Source organism: Ranitomeya variabilis, chromosome 1 (genome assembly GCF_051348905.1).
Source record: "Ranitomeya variabilis isolate aRanVar5 chromosome 1, aRanVar5.hap1, whole genome shotgun sequence".
Classification (NCBI taxonomy): Eukaryota; Metazoa; Chordata; class Amphibia; order Anura; family Dendrobatidae; genus Ranitomeya; species Ranitomeya variabilis.
This window is the reverse complement of record NC_135232.1, coordinates 224,887,272-224,909,087: the sequence shown is the minus strand read 5'-3', so window position 1 is coordinate 224,909,087 and position 21,816 is coordinate 224,887,272. Positions and strand designations below refer to the sequence as shown.

Sequence of the window (21,816 nt, the reverse complement as noted above, 5' to 3'; positions counted from 1 at the left end):
CCCTGAGCGGTCACGTGGGACTGCTCATTAGAAAAATGAATAGGCTGCTCCACCTCCCATAGGGGCGGAGCCGCCTATTCATTTCTCTAATGAAGCGGTGCCGGTGACCGCTGACAGAGGAAGAGCTGCGGCACCGAAGACAGGCAGGGGGAAGGAGCGGGACGCCGGGAGCAGGTAAGTATTACATATTTACCTTCCCTCGTTCCACACGCCGGGCGCTGTCTCCATCTTCCCGGCGTCTCTCCGCTCTGCCTCTGACTGTGCAGGTCAGAGGGCGCGATGACGCATATAGTGTGCGCGCCGCCCTCTGCCTGATCAGTCAGTGCAGAGAGACGCCGGGAAGATGGCGCCGAGGAGCTGCAAGCAAGACAGGTGAGTATGTGTTTTATTATTTTTATTGCAGCAGCAGCAGCACAGCTATGGGGCAATAATGGTGCAGAGCACTATATGGCACAGCTATGGGGCAATGGTGCAGAGCACTGTATGGCACAGCTATGGGGCAATAATGGTGCAGAGCACTATATGGCACAGCTATGGGGCAATAATGGTGCAGAGCACTATATGGCACAGCTATGGGGCAATAATGGTACAGAGCACTATATGGCACAGCTATGGGGCAATAACGGTGCAGAGCACTATATGGCACAGCTATGGGGCAATGGTGCAGAGCACTATATGGCACAGCTATGGGGCAACGGTGCAGAGCACTGTATGGCACAGCTATGGGGCAATAATGGTGCAGAGCACTATATGGCACAGCTATGGGGCAATAATGGTGCAGAGCACTATATGGCACAGCTATGGGGCAATAATGGTGCAGAGCACTGTATGGCACAGCTATGGGGCAATAATGGTGCAGAGCACTATATGGCACAGCTATGGGGCAATAATGGTGCAGAGCACTATATGGCACAGCTATGGGGCAATAATGGTGCAGAGCACTGTATGGCACAGCTATGGGACAATAATGGTGCAGAGCACTATATGGCACAGCTATGGGGCAATAATGGTGCAGAGCACTATATGGCACAGCTATGGGACAATAATGGTGCAGAGCACTATATGGCACAGCTATGGGGCAATTATGAACGGTGCAGAGCACTATATGGCACAGCTATGGGGCAATTATGAACGGTGCAGAGCACTATATGGCACAGCTATGGGGCAATAATGGTGCAGAGCACTATATGGCACAGCTATGGGGCAATAATGAACGGTGTAGAGCACTATATGGCACAGCTATGGGGCCATAATGAACGGTATGGAGCATCTATTTTTATTTTTGAAATTCACCGGTAGCTGCTGCATTTTCCACCCTAGGCTTATACTCGAGTCAATAAGTTTTCCCAGTTTTTTGTGGCAAAATTAGGGGGTCGGCTTATACTCGGGTCGGCTTATACTCGAGTATATACGGTAACCCAGCTTTCCTCCCCAAAGTGGTATCCTCTACCAATATAAATCAGGAGATAATCCTTCCTTCATTCTGCCAACACCCTAGAAACGAAGGGGTCTACCATAACCTTGACGTTAGGGAGACTGTTCTAAAATACCTGGGGGCGACGGAAAGTTGGAGACAGGACACTAACTTATTTATACAGTACGGTGGTCCAAATAGGGGTTGTAAAGCAGCAAAATCAACCATTGCTAGGTGGATTAAAAACATGATTAGCCTAGCATATACAGACCAAGGGAAAGATCCCCCGGACACTCTTAGGGCCCATTCAACACGAGCTATCTCTACATCATGGGCAGAGAAGGGGGGAGCCTCAGCTGAGCAAATCTGTAGGGCGGCAACTTGGACTAGTCTTTCTACCTTTGTTAGACACTATAAATTAGATGTCGTATCAGACCAGTTAGCTTTTGGTAGAAAAGTATTACATGCAGTAGTCCCACCCTAGTTAAACATCCTTTGGTATTCTCCAATGGTGCTGTCAGGTGGTGGACTGGAAAACGGTAATTAGTTCTTACCGGTAATTGTATTTCCAGGAATCCACCTGACAGCACTACTAGTTCCCTCCCACTGCAAGCTTATACTACTGACTAATGTGATGTAACATTGGTGTATAATTGTACATAAACTCTTTTTGCATCCATCCAGATGTGGTACTTAGAAAATCACTGGTGGGTGGAGTGGGGAGGGTCCTTTTAACCGCTTGTTGTTCCTGTCCCACTGAGGGTAAGAAGGACGTCCTCCAATGTGCTGTCAGGTGGATTCCTGGAAATACAATTACCGGTAAGAACTAATTACCGTTTTCAGGCCTCTGCTGCGCTGGAGAGCTAAGAGCCACCCCGCAAAACCATCTGGATCTCGGGGCCACAGGTTTTCTAATAAATGACGGGTCGCCCCCACCTGGAAATCCTTCCAGGGTGGGAGGCCGCCTTCTGTTCTCAGAGGTTTGGCTTTCAGTAGTCGACGACGCCTGGGTCAGGGAGATCGTCACGTCAGGCAACAAAATAGAATTTTCTTCGCCCCCAGGAAGTCGTTTTCTCCTCTCGTCCTCCCAAACAGCCCTCTCATCTCCCAGGGCTTCTCCAGGCCGTCGATTCGCTCCTCGCCTCGGGAGTCGTAGTGCCAGTGCCTTTTCGCGAGCGGTTTTCGGGTTTTTACTCAAACCTCTTCGTGGTTCCAAAAAAAAAACCGGCTCTTTCCGTCCGATTTTGGATCTCAAGCGATTGAACCGCCATCTTCGGATTCGGCACTTCAGAATGGAATCTCTGTGCTCGGTGATCGCGTCCATGGAACCGGGAGAGTTTCTGCTCAGTGGACATTCGGGATGCGTACCTCCACATTCCGATTTGCGTACAGCATCAGAGGTTCCTCCAGTTCGTGATCCAAGAGCATCATTACCAGTTCACGGTCCTCCCTTTCGGGCTGGCGTCTGCTCCCAGGGTCTTTACGAAGGTCATGGCAGCTGTCATGGCCATTCTGCGTTCAAAAGGGATTCTGGTAATCCCATACCTCGACGACCTCTTGATCAAGGGCTCATCCCGTCGGGATTGCAGCCAGAGCCTCCAACACTCTGGACACGCTGGTTCGCCTCGGCTGGATAATCAACTACCAGAAGTCCTCCTTGATCCCAACCCAGCGTCTGGAGTTCTTAGGCATGGAATTCGACACCTTTCGGGCTCAGGTCTTCCTTCCCAAGGAGTTCCTTTCTCTTCGTCGGGGTGTCAGAGCACTAAAGAGCCCGAATCCTCTGTCCCTCCGTCTCGCCATGATGGTTCTGGGGAAAATGGTCGCTTCTATGGAAGCGGTCCCCTATGCTCAGTTCCACTCTTGTCCCCTCCAGCTGGCTCTTCTCTCTGCCTGGGACAGGTACCCGCTTTCCCTGGACCGTCTGTTTCGCCTCTATTCCAAGGTGAAGCAGTCTCTCTTGGTGGACGCTGTCCTCCATTCTGCGCGGGAGGTCATTTCTCCCTCCCCGCTGGCAGGTGATCACCACCGACACCAGTCTCCAGGGTTGGGGAGCGGTCTTTCTCCACCTCACAGCCCAGGTCCGCTGGACTGCTCAGGAGGCGTGCCTCCCTATCAACCTCTTGGAAATCAGAGCCATCTTCCTAGCCCTCATCCGCTGGGAGTCCCTCCTCTCGGGAAAGCCGGTCCGCGTTCAGTCGGACAACGCCACCGTCGTGGCCTACATAAACCACCAGGGAGGCACTCGCAGCAGTCAAGTCATGATGGAAGTGGCAAAAATTCTCCGTTGGACGGAGGGTCACGTTCCCTCTGTCAGCCGTCCACATCCCAGGGGTGGACAATTGGGAAGCCGACTTTAAGTCGCCAGGGCATCGTAGCGGGCGAGTGGTCTCTTCCTGCAATCTCCAGCCAGATTTGCCAGCGGTGGGGCGTTCCAGACGTCGATTTGATGGCCTCCCGGGCGAACCACAAGGTTCCCCAGTACGTTTCCAGATCTCGGGATCCGATGGCCGTCGGATGCGACGCTCTCGTGATCTCGTGGGCCCAGTTCCAGATGCCTTATCTGTTCCCGCCCCTCCTCTTGATCCCAAGGGTCGTAAAGAAGATGAAGACCGAAGGGGTCCCCATACTCTTGGTAGCTCCAGATTGGCCTTGCAGGGCCTGGTATGCGGAACTGGTGAACATGCTATCGACGTTCCGTGGAGGCTTCCGGATCTTTCGGACCACCTTCTTTCACAGGAGCCCCTCTTCCACCCGAATTCTCGGTCTCTGAATTTAACGGTATGGCCGTTGAGGCCGCGGTCCTGAAGAACGCGGGTTTTTCTCATAGCGTCATCCAGACTATGATAAGAGCGAGAAAACCGTCTTCCTCGCGTATTTACCACAGATGTTGGAAGGCCTTTTTCCGGTGGTGTCAGGACAACAATCTGTTTCCTATGACCTTTTCCCTTCCTTCCCTTCTCAGCTTCCTTCAAACGGGTCTAGATTCGGGTCTTTCCCTTAGCACCTTGAAGGGTCATATCTCCACTCTATCCATTCTTTTTCAAAGAGACCTGGCTTCCCTGCCTCAGGTGAGGACCTTCATCCAGAGGGTCGCACATATAGCTCCCCCTTATCGTTCTCTTGTCGAGCCTTGGGATCTCAACCTCGTCTTAGACGCCCTCCAGCGTGCGCCCTTTGAACCGCTTCAGGACGTTTCCTTCTCACTTCTATCCTGGAAGGTAGCCTTTTTGGTCGCCATCACCTCCATTAGAAGGGTGTCAGAGCTGGTAGCATTATCCTGTCGTTTTCCCTTTCTAGTCCTGAATCAGGACAAAGTGGTTCTTCGTCCGGTTCCTTCTTTCTTACCGAAGGTAGTCTCATCTTTTTCACATCAATGAGGACATTGTCCTCCCTTCCTTTTGCCCTTCCCCGGTTCATCCCTTGGAGAAATCTCTTCACAAGTTGGATGTGGTCAGGGCTATCCGGATTTACCTCGCCAGAACTGCCTCTTTTTGTCAGGCCGATCCTCTGTTCGTCGTCTCGGATGGGCGTCGAAATGGACTCCCCGCCTCCAAGTCCACAATTGCTCGTTGGATCCGTTCGGCAGTTCTGGAGGCATACCGTGTCCAAGACAAACCGCTCCCTTCGGGGGTGAAAGCTCACTCTACCCGGGCTGTGGGAGCTTCCTGGGCAGTTCGCCACCAAGCTTCGGCTTCGCAGGTTTGCAAGGCCGCTTCGTGGTCATCCATTCACACTTTTGGCAATTTCTACAAGGTGCATTCTCAGGCTTCCGCGGATGCGAGCCTGGGTAGGAGGATACTGCAGGCGGCGGTTTCTCACCGGCCGACCTAACTCCTTTTTCTGCAAAATACCCGCCCTAGGGACTGCTTTTGGACGTCCCATGGTTACCTGTGTCCCCCAATGAGGCGAGAATTAAAGTGGGATTTTTGGTTCTTACCGTAAAATCTTTCTTGGAGCCTTCATTGGGGGACACAGCACCCTCCCTTTAAGTTGTACCGTGTTGGCTAACGTGCCGTTGTTGTGGGTTGGTACATAGGTTGAGTTTATTACCTGTTCCTACTACTGCTTTTGCACCAACTGAGTTGCCTGGTGCCTGTCGGAGGGTGTATACTGCCGGGGAGGAGCTACTTCTTCATTTGCATAGTGTCAGCCTCCTAGTGACAGCATACACCCATTTTTTACCTGTGTCCTCCAATGAAGGCTCCAAGAAAGAGATTTTACGGTAAAAACCAAAAATCCCACTTTTTTGCAATTTCACCGCACTTGGAATTTTTTTCCCGTTTACTAGTACACGACATGCTAAAACCAATGATGTCGTTCAAAAGTACAACTTGTTTCGCAAAAACTAAGCCCTCACATGGCCATATTGACGGAAAAATCAAAAAGTTATGGCTCTGGGAAGAAGGGGAGCAAAAAACGAACACGGGAAAAAACGGAAAATCCCAAGGTCATGAAGGGGTTAACAATCCTTTCAAGGCTGCGGTTATCCCGGGTGCTTGTGCACCTTTTTTCTACCACAGTTTATCCTTCCACTCAACTTTCCATTAATATGCTTGGATACAGCACTCTGTGAACAGCCAGCTTCTTTAGCTATGACCTTTTGTGGCTTACCCTTCTTGTGGAGTGTCAGTGACTGCCTTCTGGACATCTGTCTCGTCAGCAATCTTCCCCATGATTGTGGAGCCTACTGAAACAGACTAAGGTACATTTTTAAACGCTTAGGAAGACTTTGCAGGTGTTTTTTTTTTTTTTTTTTATTCTAATTTACTGATAATGATTTTGGTTTCCATTGGCTGTAAGCCATAATCATCAACATTAACAGAAAAAAAACACTTGAAATAGATCACTCTGTAATGACTCTATATAATCAGTTTTTCTTTTTGCATTGAAGAACTGAAATTAACTTTTTGATATTCTAATTTAGTGAAAAGTACTTGTATGTATACAGATAATCTAACGTGAAGCTGCATTTTCAGAGGGGCAGTTTCCTTAATTTTGAGTTGCATCCGTCTTTCCTCTATGGGCTTGCCTTGTATTCATATAATAAAATTAGTTGTTGATCACTCTCCTTGTCTACATCTGCAGGGCTGCAGTTTTTACTAGTGCCATAGCCATGATGACACCACTCTAAGGGTACTGTCACACAGTCACACTTTGATCGCTACGACGGTACGATTCGTGACGTTCCAGCGATATCCATACGATATCGCAGTGTCTGACACGCAGCAGCGATCAGGGATCCTGCTGAGAATCGTACGTCGTAGCAGATCGTATGGAACTTTCTTTCGTCGCTTGATCACCCGCTGACATCACTGGATCGTTGTGTGTGACAGCGATCCAGCGATGTGTTCGCTTGTAATCAGGGTAAACATCGGGTAACTAAGCGCAGGGCCACGCTTAGTAAGCCGATGTTTACCGTGGTTACCAGCGTAAACGTAAAAAAAACAAACAGTACATACTTACATTCCGGTGTCTGTCCTCCGGCGTCTCAGCTTCTCTGCACTGTGAGCGCCGGCCAGCCAGAAAGCGAGCACGTCTGACGTCACCGCTCTGCTTTCCGGCCGCTGTGCTTACACAGTGCAGAGAAGCTGAGACGCCGGGGGACAGACACCGGAATGTAAGTATGTACTGTTTGTTTTTTTTACGTTTACGCTGGTAACCAGGGTAAACATCGGGTTACTAAGCGCGGCCCTGCGCTTAGTTACCCGAAGTTTACCCTGGTTACCCGGGGACTTCGGCATCGCTCCAGCGCCGTGATTGCAACGTGTGACCGCAGTCTACGACACTGGAGCGATAATCATACGATCGCTGCGACGTCACGGATCGTGCCGTCGTAGCGATCAAAATGGCACTGTGTGACGGTACCCTAACAGCTGTAGTGGGTGAGCAAAAGCTAATTTTTAACACTTTCACTACTAGGGATTTATTTTTATTGCTTTTTTTTTTCATCTGTGGGACTGTGCCACTAGGAGGCTGACGCTAAAGGCCCCGTCTCGCATAGCGATTTACCAACGATCACGACCAGCGATACGACCTGGCCGTGATCGTTGGTAAGTCGTTGTGTGGTCGCTGGGGAGCTGTCACACAGACCGCTCTCTCCAGTGACCAATGATCAGGGGAACGACTTCGGCATCGTTGAAACTGTCTTCAACGATGCCGAAGTCCCCCTGCAGCACCCGGGTAACCAGGGTAAACATCGGGTTACTAAGCGCAGGGCCGCGCTTAGTAACCCGATGTTTACCCTGGTTACCAAAAAAAACAAACAGTACATACTCACCATCTGATGTCCGTCAGATCCCTTGCCGTCTGCTTCCTGCTCTGACTGAGTGCCGCCGTACAGTGAGAGCAGAGCGGTGACGTCACTGCTGTGCTGTGCTTTCACTGTACGGCGGCACTCAGTCAGAGCAGGAAGCAGACGGCAAGGGACCTGACGGACATCAGATGGTGAGTATGTACTGTTTTTTTTGTTTTTTTTTACATTTACGCTGGTAACCAGGGTAAACATCGGGTTACTAAGCGCGGCCCTGCGCTTAGTAACCCGATGTTTACCCTGCTTACCAGTGAAGACATCGCTGGATCGGTGTCACACACACCGATTCAGCGATGTCAGCGGGACCTCAACGACCAAAAAAAGGTCCAGGCCATTCCGACACGACCAGCGATCTCACAGCAGGAGCCTGGTCGCTGGTACGTGTCACACATAGCGAGATCGCTACTGAGGTCGCTGTTGCGTCACAAAACTTGTGACTCAGCAGCGATCTTGCTAGCGATCTCGCTATGTGAGACGGGGCCTTATGTGAATACAAAAAAGTTAGCTCCTCCTCTGCAGGATACACCACTCTCCTGCAACGCAAGACAGGCCTAGGGGCGACGGTTCCCTACAGGGAGACGATCTCTCCACACCAGCAACAGATGGGAACATGGAGTGTCACCTCCATGTACCCCCTTCTGAGCCAGGTGACAGCCGGACACAGCCTTGTGAAATCCTAGGGGAGTGAACCCATAGGATACACAGAGGCCCCTATGGCATCTGTGCTGCTCCCACTGCACCACCACTGATGGAACAGCGGTGCTGCATGGAGCAGGACAATCCCTGTCCATCTCCCCTATAAAAGGGGATGGTGGATAGAGGGTTCCTGCACCGTCCACATCATACCTGCAAGCAAGGCCTTTCCTCCATCCAGGCTCCACAGTAACTTGAGAATCCAGGAGGGGGGGGGGGCTCCGTTATTTAGTCCGAAGCTGGTAAATCCGCCCACAAGCGTGCTGATGGTCCCACCCCACCTCCCTGGCACTTCTCGTTCTCTGGGAGAAGCGCCTTTTTCCACTCTCGGCAGCTATTGTACCCCAGGAGGACAGGACTGCGTATGGTCCCACACAGAGGCAGCAACTGGGCGACAAGGCTATCTAAGGGGGCACAGGACCCAAGTTAAGTGCTCTTCCACACTTTCCCCAGGCCACCCTTTGTTTTTTAAACATAGGGCTCTGCTGCACCTTTTTGCAGCGCATCGCTTTTAGAGCTGCACTTGTATAGATAGCCTTCCCTGCAAAATATATATTTATTTATCATAGATACAGCATGTCCCTACCTAAGGCTGCCAAAAGTGATTTTCACCTTATGTACCTCCTGTCAGGCTGCGTTACCTAGCTGACACACTGCTCCTCTCTTCCACGCATGTGATCCCAAATGCGCTCAGGAGCCCCCCTGCTGCAACCGATCCCACTGTGGCTAGTCCTCATTAGTGGGTTGCATCCTTATCACAGTCCATGGCTTCTTTAGGGTACTGTCACACAGTGCAATTTTGATCGCTACGACGGTACGATTCGTGACGTTCTAGCGATATCGTTACGATATCGCAGTGTCTGACACGCAGCAGCGATCAGGGACCCTGCTGAGAATCGTACGTCGTAGCGGATCGTTTGGAACTTTCTTTCGTCGCTTGATCACCCGCTGTCATCGCTGGATCGTTGTGTGTGACAGCGATCCAGCGATGTGTTCGCTTGTAACCAGGGTAAACATCGGGTAACTAAGCGCAGGGCCGCGCTTAGTAACCCGATGTTTACCCTGGTTACCAGCGTAAACGTAAAAAAAACAAACAGTACATACTCACATTCCGGTGTCTGTCCCCCGGCGTCTCAGCTTCTCTGCACTGTGAGCGCCTGCCGGCCGGAAAGCACGTCTGACGTCACCGCTCTGCTTTCCGGCTATGGTGCTTACACAGTGGAGAGAAGCAGAACGCCGGGGGACAGACACCGGAATGTAAGTATGTACTGTTTGTTTTTTTTTACGTTTACGCTGGTAACCAGGGTAAACATCGGGTTACTAAGCGCGGCCCTGCGCTTAGTAACCCGATGTTTACCCTGGTTACCCGGGGACTTCGGCATCGCTCCAGCGCCGTGATTGCAACGTGTGACCGCAGTCTACGACGCTGGAGCGATAATCATACGACGCTGCGACGTCACGGATCGTGCCGTCGTAGCGATGAAAATTGTACTGTGTGACAGTACCCTTCACCAAGGCCATTGAGTTTCTTCAGGACCCCTCCAGGAGCTGGGACACTAATCTGCCTGTCTCAGAGGATTCCCCTTAATCTCGGGAATTGTCGGCTTGCATGGGCCGTTCTCGCTTAAGGCAGACACAGCCATCCAGGAAATGGATACATGGCACATCTCCCACGCCCTGTGGCGCCTCGGCATCCATAAGCTCCTTTTCTCGCTCTCCCTCTCCAGGGATTGATAGCGAACAAGCCTCTGAGTACGAGTCTGAAGGGCCCCTTGACTTAAGGTACCGTCACATTAAGCGACCCTGCAGCGATATCGACAACGATGCCGATCGCTGCAGCGTCGCTGTGTGGTCGCTGGAGAGCTGTCACACAGACAGCTCTCCAGCGACCAACGATGCCGAAGTCCCCAGGTAACCAGGGTAAACATCGGGTTACTAAGCGCAGGGCCGCGCTTAGTAACCCGATGTTTACCCTGGTTACCAGCATAAATGTAAAAAAACCCAAACATTACATACTTACATTGCCGTGTCTGTCGCGTCCCTCGCCTTCAGCTTCCCTGCACTGTGTAAGCGCCGGCCCTAAAGCACAGCGGTGACGTCTCCGCTGTGCTTTGCTTTACGGCCGGCACTGACACATTCAGTGCAGGAAGCTCTGAGCAGCAGCGCGGACGCCGGGGGACGTGACAGACATCAGAGGGTGAGTATGTAGTGGTTTTTTTTTTTTTACTTTTACAATGGTAACCAGGGTAAATATCGGGTTACTAAGCGCGGCCCTGCGCTTAGTAACCCGATATTTACCCTGGTTACCATTGTAAAACATTGCTGACATCGTTGCTTTTGCTGTCAAACACGACGATACACGCCGATCTGACGGCCAAATAAAGTTCTAGATTTTCAGCAACAACCAGCGATATCACAGCGGGATCCAGATCGCTGCTGCGTGTCAAACTCAACGATATCGCTATCCAGGACGCTGCAACGTCACGGGTCGTTGTCTCGTTGCAAAGTTGTTTAGTGTGAAGGTACCTTTAGAATCTCCAGGATACCAGACAACAATAGATAGTCTCAGAGGCCGTCAACCACACCTTACAGGTTGGCGAAGGGCCAAACGTCCTCATAGGGTGTTTGCTAATCATCCTGAGTTCCAGGACATAGTTCGGCGCCACAAAGAGCGGCCAGACAAGCGCTTTGCAGGTCAGAAGTCCATTGAGACTAGATATCCTCTCTCATCTCACCTCAGCAAGCAACGGACAGAATCCCTTCCAGTGGATCCTCCTGTGTCCCGCTTGGCCTTCAAAACCCTTCTGTCCTTGCCTGATAGATCCTCCATCAAGGATCCCACGGACCACCTAGCTGACAGCCTCGCCCGTTCAGTTTTCAAGGCATCAGGTTCTGCACTTGCTCCCTCCTTTGCAGCAACATGGGTAGCTAAAGCCATGGTATCCTGGGCAGACTCTCTATCAGATTATACAAAAGAACAATCTTCCACCGGAGGTAGCGGAGCTGTCAAATCAGATTTCCTTGGCTGGCGACTATGTGGTAAACGTATTCATAGATGCGGCTAATTTCGTTGTGCTCGCGGCTTCAAACGCAGTAGCTATCAGAAGAGGCTCAGAGACTGGAGAGCGGACTCTGCATTAAAGAAGTCCTTAACCTCTTTGCCTTACCAGAGCAGCTACTTATTTGGAGAAAAGCTAGACCAGCTTATCTCGGAGGCTACAGTTGGGAAGAGCAAATTCCTTCCCCAGCAGAAAGTTAGGCGTCCTATTTGCCGACCACTGCAGACACGATTCCGGTCCTTTCGCAGCAATTTCGGCTGGTCCTCTACAGGCAACTCGCCTGGTTCAGGGCATCCTGCTCCACAGGGACAAGAGTCCACAGGCATCGGGCAAGACCAACCACTCGTGGAAATCTCGCTCCAAGCAGGCCAGCTATAGGGGATCCAGATCCCAGAGACTCTCTGCTAAACGACTCGCGACATGGTCTGGATGACACCAGCAGAGTAGGCGGCCGCGTATTCCATTTTTGCAATGTCTGGCTTGCCGTCGTCCAAGACGAATGGGTCAGAGATCTGGTGTCCTCCGGATACAAAATAGAATTTGCTTTCCATCCCCCAACTTGGTTCTTTGCCTCTCGTCCCCTCCAAAGCGGGAACCAGGGCTCAGTTCGTTAACCAAGCCATTGAGTCACTCCGCCAGGACGGCGTCATTACCCCGGTTCCGGTAAATGAAAGGTTCGAGGGGTTCTATTCTAATCTGTTTGTAGTCCCAAAAAGGATGGTACAGTCAGGCCCATCCTGGACCTAAAGCTCCTGAACAAAATTGTCAGTCTGACATTTCAGGAAGGAGTCTCTCCGTTCCGTCATCTTAATGGAGCAAGGGGAGTTCCTGGCCTCCATCGATATTCGGGATGCCTATCTTCACATCCCAATCTTTCCTTCTCACCAAAGGTTCCTGTGCTTCGCCGTTAGCGAAGAACATTATCAATTCACAGCTTTGCCCTTCGGCCTTGCTACCGCCCCCAGGGTGTTAACAAAGGTCATGGCGGCCATCATGTCCATTCTACACTCTCTGGGTTTGGTCGTCTTGCACTACCTAGACGACCTCTTGATCAAGGGATCATCCTTCCAATCCTCAGAGGAGTTCCTCCACGTTTCTTTGGATACTCCTTCTCAGCTAGGCTGGTTGATAAACCTGAGCAAATCTTCTCCAGTCCCAGCCCTGCGGATTTCCTTTCTGATCCTGGACACTTCCCGAGGGTTGGTGCTTCTCCCTCAGGACAAGGTCTTTGCCCTTCAGTAGGGGGCCCCAGCACTTTGTCATTCATCTCCTCGTTCCATCTGCTTTGGCATGAGGGTCCTAGGGAAAATGGTGGCTGCAATGGAAGTGGTTCCATTCACTCAGCTGCATCTATGTCACCTACAACATGTGCTTTTGGACACATGGGACAGGAGCCCCTTTCGATCGTCCTTGCCGGCTTCCCCCGCGGGTCAAACAGGCACTCAGGTGGTCGATGTTTTGGTCTTAACTCCAAGGGAAATCCTCCCAGTCAATTGGCATGTGGTCACTACCGACGCCAGCCTTCTGGGTTGGGGAGCAGTCGTCCGTCATCACACGGCTCAGGGGCGTTGGTCTCCTCTGGAGTCACATCTTCCCATTAATGTCCTGGAGATCCATGCGATTCGGCTGTCCCTGAGGCTGTTCCATCATCTCCTGACAGGCCATCTCATCCAAATTCAAGACAATGCCACGGCTGTGGCTTACATCAATCATCAAGGGGGCACCCACGGCAAAGTGCGAGGTGAAACACATTCTTCGTTGGGCTGAAAGGAACCATTCTGTTATCTCGGCGGTTCATATTCTGGGCATGGAAAACTGGGCTGCAGACTTCCTTAGCCGTCGAGGCCTGGCCGCGGGAGAGTAGTCACTCCATCTGGAGATTTTCTAACAGATCTGTCTTCGCTGGGGGACCCCGGATGTGTACCTGATGGCATCATGGTTCAATGCCAAGGTGCCCGAGTTTGTAGCTTGGTCCTGGGACCCGAGAGTTATCGGGATAGACGCGCTCATTCTTCCATGGAGCCAGTTTCGCCTTCCCTACTTGCTTCTGAAGGTCATTGGGAAGATCAAAGCAGAGGGGGTTCCGGTAATCCTAGTTGCTCCAGACTGGCCATACTGGGCGTGGTACGCAGAATTAGTGCGAATGGCTGCAGACACCCCGCTGGCGACTACCAGATCGACCGGACCTGCTTTCTCAGTGCCTGATTTACCCCCAGAACTCAGGGGCCCTGTGTTTGACTGCTTGGTCGTTGAATCCTGGATTCTAACCCAAGCTGGTTTCTCCCAGGAGGTAGTTTATACCATGATTAATGCTCGGAAGCCGGTGTCGTGACTCCTCTATCATTGGATCTGGATAACCTTTTTTGATTGGTGTAGAGGCCGAGGTCAGCCTCCTGGTTTTCTCTATTACCACCATTTTGGAATTTCTTCAGTCCAGCCTGGCATCGGGCTCCCTTTAAGGAGCAGGTCTCAGTCTTGTCCGTCTTGTTTCAGCGTAAGATCGCTTCCAAACCGCAGGTGAGAACTTTCTTTCAGGGAGTCTCCCACGTGGTACCTCCCTACAGAGCACCCTTAGACGCCTGGGACCTTAACTTGGTTCTAGGTGTCCTACAGGAATCTTCTTTCGAACCATTACAGGACGTCTCTCTCACCTCTCATGGAAGGTCACCGTCTTAGTTGCAGTAACATCAATCAGAAGCGTTTCGGAGTTGGCTGCTCTGTCCTGCTGAGCTCCCTTTTTGACCTTTCATCAAGACAAGGTGGCTCTCAGGCTGTCCTTGCCCTTCCTACCAAAGGTCTTGTCTTTTCATCTTTACAAGGACATCGTCCTACCCTCTTTCTGCCCGGCTCCGATGCACCGTGTGGAGAAAGCTCTTCACACTTTGGATCTCGTGAGAGCTCTCAGAAGGTATGTTTCGAGAACAGCCTCTTTTCAGCAGACAGATGCGCTGTTCATCCTCCCAGAGGGCCACCAGAAGGGATTGGCCGCTGCAAAGTCAACAATAGCCAGGTGGATTCGCTCGGCTATTCACCTTGTCAGAGGAATACCTACTCCAGCGGGGATCAAGGCACACTCCACTCGGTCGGTAGGTGCTTCGTGGGCAATTCAGCATCAAGCATCAGCAGAACAGGTTTGCAAGGCAACGACCTAGTCTATCCTGCACACTTTCTCAAAGCATTACAATGTACATACTCTGGCCTCAGCAGATGCGGGTCTGGGCAGATGAATTCTGCAGGCAGCGGGTACGTGGGGTTTACTCCGTTATGCTATTTCCTCTCCCAGGGACTTCTTTAGGACATCCCACGGTTCTGTGTCCCCCAATGTAGCGAAGAAGAAATGGATTTTTGTGTACTCACCGTAAAATCCTTTTCTCCGAGCCACTCATTGGGGGACACATCACCCACCCTGTTGGCCTGACGGCTTTTTTTTTGTTTTCTGGTTTGACATGTTGTACCTATTGTTAGTGATTATAATCTCCTACTGCTTGGTCACTGAACTTGTTCTGTCTAGAGCCAGAGGGTGGTGTATACTGCAGAAGAGGAGCTAACCTTTTTTGTATTCACTTAGTGTCAGCCTCCTAGTGGCAGCAGCATACACCCACCGTCCTGTGTCCACAATGTGGCTCAGAGAAAAGGATTTACGGCTGTTTTGTGGCTCTGGTAGCCACAAGATTTTTTTCTTTTTTCCTTTTTTTGACCTGTACAAATGTAAAATCAAAATTACAAAATAAATTGATAATAAACCCTCAGATTTATTTTCTGAAAGTAGTTACCTGATGCATTATGAAAATGCCACTCAGCACTTTAATACATGCAGGCACATTCATGCAATTTTGCAAACAAAAAATTTAAATAAGCCACACTTCGCTTTAACCGCTTCCCGACCGCCCACGGTAGCTAAATGTCGGCGCTTGCTGGGCTCTGTGCAGTGCCGATGTTTATATAAGTGGTCGCTGGTCTGGCAGCGCTCAGGACCCCCCAGTGAGGACCCCCAGCATAGTGATGGCTCTGACAGGTGACTTCATCGGGACCTGATTTAGATCAGACCCCAATGAAAACCCTTTGCTATCTTCTAGATGCCTCGATCGCGGCATTTAGAAGATAGCCCAGGGAGACCATTGCTGTTCTCTCCTCTGACGTCCTACACCCCCACCCCCTGTGATGAGATCTGATTGCATAGGTCACGTGATGACTTCCAGGTCTGCCTGCTGCAGTGGCTTGTTAGACTCAGCCTGCATTGTATGAGACCCGTGATCAGAGAAATAAAAATTGAAGTCCCATACAGGGACTAAGTATGAAAAAAAAAAAAAGTGAAAAAATGTTTTAAAACTATTAAAAAAATCTCAAAATAAGAGTAAATATTAAACCAACAAATACATATATTTTTGTAAAAACAAAAAAGTACACATTTGTAATCGCCGCGTTTGGAGCAAGCCGACCTATTTAACTGTCACACTTTTTAACTCCTTCAGTGCACTCCGTAAAAAAAATAAAAATTACGGAGCAAAAGCCTTTGCTTTTTTCATCATGGTTTTCAAAATGGTAGCGATGAAAGCATAATCTTGTCCTGCAAAAAAATAAGCTGCCATACAGCTCCAACAGTGGAAAAATAAAAAAAGTCATTCTCCAGATAAAGCGATGCAAAAACAATATTTTTTTTTCTATATAATAATTTTTATTGTGAAAAAGCGGCAAAAAAAACAACAATATAAATGATTTTACCACATGCGGAACCGCAGTTTAAAAAAAATAAATTTAAATTAAGAAAAAACTTAAACCAATTCCTGAATTCCTGGTGTTTGATCATTGTCTCACAAAAATCAGAATAGAAAGCGATCAAAAAATATCATGTGCCCAAAAATGGTACCAATAAAAACGTTGGCTCGACCTGCAAAAAACAAGCCCTCACATGACTCTGTTGGCCGAAATATGGAAAAAATTGTAGCTCTCAAAATATGTTGATGCAAACACTTGTTTTTGCAATAAAAGCGTTTTTTAGTGTGACAACTGCCAAACATAAAAACCCGATTTAAATCTGGTAACACTGTAATCGCACCGACCTGAAGAATAAAGTCACCTTATCACTTATAACGCACAAGAAACGACATAAAAAATAAATAAAAATCAATTCTTCACCTGCTGTTGATTTTTTTTTTTTTTTTCCATTCTGTCTCCCAAAGATCACAGTAAGGCTCGGCGCAAGTTTTTCCTGTGCTCTGTGTTTACACTGGGGTTTCCTTTAAATCTCTGAAATACGTGATTCAGGTGGAAGATTCCCTATGTGGCAGATGGAGGCACTGTGGACACTATAGGACCTGTGATCCGGCGGTGTCCGTCTTTTTAGTCATACATAAAAGAGCAGTCCGCCAGTTTTGTGCACCTCTGAAAAGGACACTGCAGCCAGACGGAGTCCAGGATAACTCTGCTGCCTCATTATACTGAATGGATCCCTCAGGGACTTCATCTGAATCACGTCACTCATAGATTTAGATGGAAAGCCCAAAGTAATTGCTCAGTGTAGAGCGTCGGATAAATGTGATCCCAAACGTTATGTAAAATGTTCCCAGTAAAAGCTTCAACTCAATCCACGAAAAAAGCAAATACCCACTCAGGTCTGTTAACGGAAATATAGGGGCTTCCACGTTACTGTTAGTACAATGGCTCTGGAAACGCGTTATGGCTCCTCACCCCCTAAAAGACATTCTGCGCTGCCAAATCCAAATGCCTCTCTCCCTTCTGAGCCCCAGTGTGTCCAAACCACATATAGCGCCCATATGTTTGGCATTTCTGTAGTGATGAGAGCCCGCCAAATTTACTGGTGCATATCTCCAGAAGCACGGGCTGGGCATAACGTACTGGTGACTGCAACATACTGGTCACTACAATGGCAGTTTGCAATTTTCAGTCAGCAACATCAACTACTGCTTGTTCCTGGAAAACACCCATAGAGTCAAAATCATCACTACAGCTGTAGATAAATTCCCAATGGGGTGTAATTTCCAAACTGAGGTCACTTGAGGGGGGATTCTGCTTTTCTGGCATTTAGGGGCTTTTTATATGGAGTCCGGAAGCTATTCTGCTATTCCACAAAACTGGTGACAGGTCTCTTCATCATCCAGTTTCCTCGGCACTGCGCTCCTGTGCAGACGTACTTCTCTGCCCTGTTGCGGTCAGAGCAAATTACTTCAATGCGCCGGGGCTCTTTGACCTTTCCCAGCACCTGCGCACTACAGGGCAGAGAAGTACGCCTGCGCAGGAGCACGGTGCAGGGGAGACTCGTCATCCACTTTAAGCAAGCAGGAGGGCAGCATCGCAAGAAGAATTGAGGTGCCGGAACAAGACCAGTGATGCCCATCGAACTCAACTGCCCTGCTGGTGAGTATAATAAGTTATTTTTCTTTTCTTACAGGTCAGGTTGGGGGCAGATATACAGTATTATAGAATGCCGTATATCAGCCCTGAAAGGTGATGTCCATTATCTCTTATCGTCCAGATCTGGTGACAGGTTCACTTTAAATGAGCAAATTGTAAAGAAGATTTTCTCAGCAAGATAATCTTCCTGCAGGATAGCCTTTTAATCTAGGAGGTAGACAGCTGCCAAACCCAACAAGCACTTCACAATCAAAAACTAAATTTAGGCCTGTGCTCACTCTTATCGGCTGAGTCTGGTGACAGGTTCCCTTTAAATCTTTGAGATTCGTCAGGACAAGAGTTGTCTGCTCTAGTTACAGAATGGTTGTCAGTCAAAGGACTCTTTTTTTTTTTTTTTTTTTTTTATTTAATCCTTAATATTTTAATAAAGATATCCGCAAGTCTTTGGGCAGATTTTGTCTCTAGATGGCCAAGAAGTGCAAGTACAAGTAAAAACAAAAAGGTTTGTATATATTTTCTAAAATTTCCTAGTTGCTGGTAATTATTTTTTAACTTTAAGAAAAAACAAAAACATTAATTTCTTGAGCACTGTCTGTAGATCTCAATATGTTTCCACATTTCTAGAATAAAGAGATATAAACTGTTTAAAAAATGTAGAGCATATAAGATTCTGCACTTTGGCAAAGCCATAGTTTTACAAAAAAATAATTATATTAGGGAATGGGACAGAGCAATATTATTTTGCTACTCAAAACTGTTTTAATTTATTACAGGCCCAAACCATGCTGCTTCAATTGTGGTTCAGAGGAACATCAACTGAGGGATTGTCCAAAAGTAAGTTTTTTTTGTTTCGTCCTTTTGGGTGGGAAAAGTAATTATTATTCAAATATTTTTATTGGTATTTTAATAACATTTTAAAGGGAGTCACAAACATTAAACAATATAAGCCTAAAAGGTACGGGAGGGAAGTGAAGGAGGTAACATAGTAACAGTTATTAAGGTTGAAGGAAGACTTTTAGTCCATCTAGTTCAACCCCATAGCCTAACCTAACATGCCCTAACATGTTGATCCAGAGGAAGGCAAAAAAAAAACATGTGGCAAAGAGTAAGCTCCACATTGGGGGAAAAAAATTCCTTCCCGACTCCACATACGGCAATTAGACTAGTTCCCTGGATCAACACCCTAACAAGGAATCTAGTATATATAACCTGTAACAATATACTCTTCAAGAAAGGCATCCAGTCCCCTCTTAAATTTAAGTAATGAATCACTCATTACAACATCATATGGCAGAGAGTTCCATAGTCTTGCTGCTCTTACAGTAAAGAATCCGCGTCTGTGATTATGCTTAAACCTTCTTTCCTCCAGACGTAGAGGATCCTCCCTTGTCCCTGTCTCAGGTCTATGATTAAAAAGACCATCAGAAAAGTCTTTGTACTGTCCCCACATATATTTATACATTAACATAAGATCACCCCTTAGCCTTCGTTTTTCCAAACTAAATAGCCCCAAGTGTAATAATCTATCTTGGTATTGCAGACCCCCCCCCCCCCCCCCCCCCAGTCCTCTAATAACCTTGGTCGCTCTTCTCTGCACCCGCTCTTGTTCAGCCATGTCTTTCTTATACACCGGAGACCAGAACTGTACACAGTATTCTAAGTGTGGTCGCACAAGTGACTTGTATAGAGGTAAAATTATGTTCTCCTCATGAGCATCTGTGCCTCTTTTAATGCATCCCATTATTTTATTTGCCTTTGTAGCAGCTGCCACTAAATATGAGTTTGTCATCCACCCATACTCCCAGGTCTTTTTCATTGGTAGGAAAGTTGGCAAGATTTTAATAGGGGTGGAGGAAAGGGCACAAAGGAAAAAAGTGAGCCCCATGAAAATGGGCAAAGAGGAGACGTGTACAAATAACTGCTTTTAAAATTAACATGTAAGTTACTGTACTTAAAATTATAGCTTAGTCCTTTAATATGAGTTAAGTGCTGATAGACAGAAAAACAAGTAAGACACATATGGTACATTAGAAGTAACTTGATGTTGTATATGGACACTGTTCGTGATCGAGGTGTACCCCATCGACCTAGAGTGGGGGGGGGTGTCTGAGTGGCGTTTGGATATGAGTTTGCAGACCTGATGAAAATCTTGGATTGTTTTCAGGTTGAAGGATAAGGGGGGAAAAAAGGAATTATGGTTTGTTTGTAATCCGGTTGCCAATGGTAATAGTACAGACTGTAAAATCATTGTTATAATCCAGTTGAGATCCAAGGTAGTGACCGGAACTGACCCATATTGTAATCCAGTTTACCGCATATTGTAATCCAAGTGGTTCAAAATGATAGTTATAATCAATTTTCCTGATCCAGTTGCCAGCTGCAGCGTCTTCATGCAGTGTGCAGACTGTCAAGCAGGGCCGGGTTAATGAGTCGGTGTAAGATGATGCGGGGGATGATGAGGTCCTAGACCCCACATGGGGCGGAGGCTATCCTAGTGATGTGCGCAGTTCAGAAGAGGAGGAAGTGGCCATGCTGCCATAACATCACCGCAAAAGAGGGAGCAGGGTGCAGAGTCATAGTGGGCAGCCCCTAGCTAGTACATCGGCCGCTACTGCCCACCATGCTGATTCTTTAAAGGGAACCTATCACCCCGTTTTTTAAAAATTAGATAAAAATAGTGTGAAATAGGGGCAGAGCTGGGCTTTACATTAGTGCCTTTTTGGTGCCTTTACACCCCCGTTAGGCTGCCGAAATACCTTTGTGAAGTGGCCGTTTTGTCCTGTCACTCAAGTTGGTCAGGTCGGATGGGCGTGGTCACAGCGCTGTTTCTCCCCCAGATCAGGCTCATCATTACGTTGGTGGCGTAGTGGTGTGCGCATGTCCAAAGAGAAGATCCACTGCCCAGGAGATTTAAAACAGCGCGGTCTACGCTATTCGCCGTTTACCGGTGGGCGCGGCCATCTTTCCTGTGGCCGCGCGTGCGCAGATGGAGCGCTCTTCTGCCCGGGGCTTCAGGAAAATGGCCGCGGGATTCCGCGCGTGCGCAGATGGAGATCGCGGCGGCCATTTTCCTGAAGCCCCGGGCAGCAGAGCGCTCCATCTGCGCACGCGCGCCCACCGGTAAACGGCGAATAGCGTAGACCGCGCTGTTTTGAATCTCCTGGGCAGTGGATCTTCTCTTTGGACATGCGCACACCACTACGCCACCAACGTAATGATGAGCCTGATCTGGGGGAGAAACAGCGCTGTGACCACGCCCATCCGACCTGACCAACTTGAGTGACAGGACAAAACGGCCACTTCACAAAGGTATTTCGGCAGCCTAACTGGGGTGTAAAGGCACCAAAAAGGCACTAATGTAAAGCCCAGCTCTGCCCCTATTTCACACTATTTTTATCTAATCTTTAAAAAATGGGGTGATAGGTTCCCTTTAAGCACACCAAAGACTGCTCAAAAGAGCATCCTGTCACGTCATTTCTTCAGGGAATGTAATGCTGACAAGTGACAGGTGGTTTGCACTCTGTGCCATCAGATACTTAAGTGAGGCATACATGTTCTGAACCTGAGCACCACCTGTATGATGAGGCATCTGCATTTCAAGCACAAGCCGCAGTGGAGTATACTCTTTAAAAACCATGACAAATCTGAGCCTTCTCCTGCCCCTTCTGCTGCAGGCTCAGCCTCTTCCTCACGATCAACAGGGCCATCTGCCTCCCTCCATTTAGAGGATGTGACAGCATCACCACCACCAGTGTCACCGAGCATCTCAACACCACCTCATTGTTCAGCTTTCCATCCCCCAAATCCTAGAGAGAAAGAGGAGATGCTAACTTAGCCACCCATGAGCCCTGGCCCTGAATGACTGCATTTCAAAATTACTGGCCTTTGAAATGCTGCCTTTCTGGCTGGTGGAGTCACAGTTTAAAAAAATAAATGTTGGTGGCTGTCTGCAGTACGTTGTTTCC

General features: G+C 48.7%; 1 protein-coding gene across 2 annotated transcripts in view; it reads left to right on the top strand.

Annotated features, from left to right (window-relative positions):
* The window catches only part of ZCCHC8 (zinc finger CCHC-type containing 8), a 99,165-nt gene that overhangs the window by 48,204 nt on the left and 29,145 nt on the right, over nt 1-21,816 (top strand). For both annotated transcript variants that reach the window (XM_077293158.1, XM_077293157.1), the window contains exons 7-8: nt 18,282-18,353; nt 18,625-18,685. In XM_077293158.1, the coding sequence (XP_077149273.1) occupies nt 18,282-18,353; nt 18,625-18,685 (133 nt within the window). The remainder of the gene's footprint in view (nt 1-18,281; nt 18,354-18,624; nt 18,686-21,816) is intronic.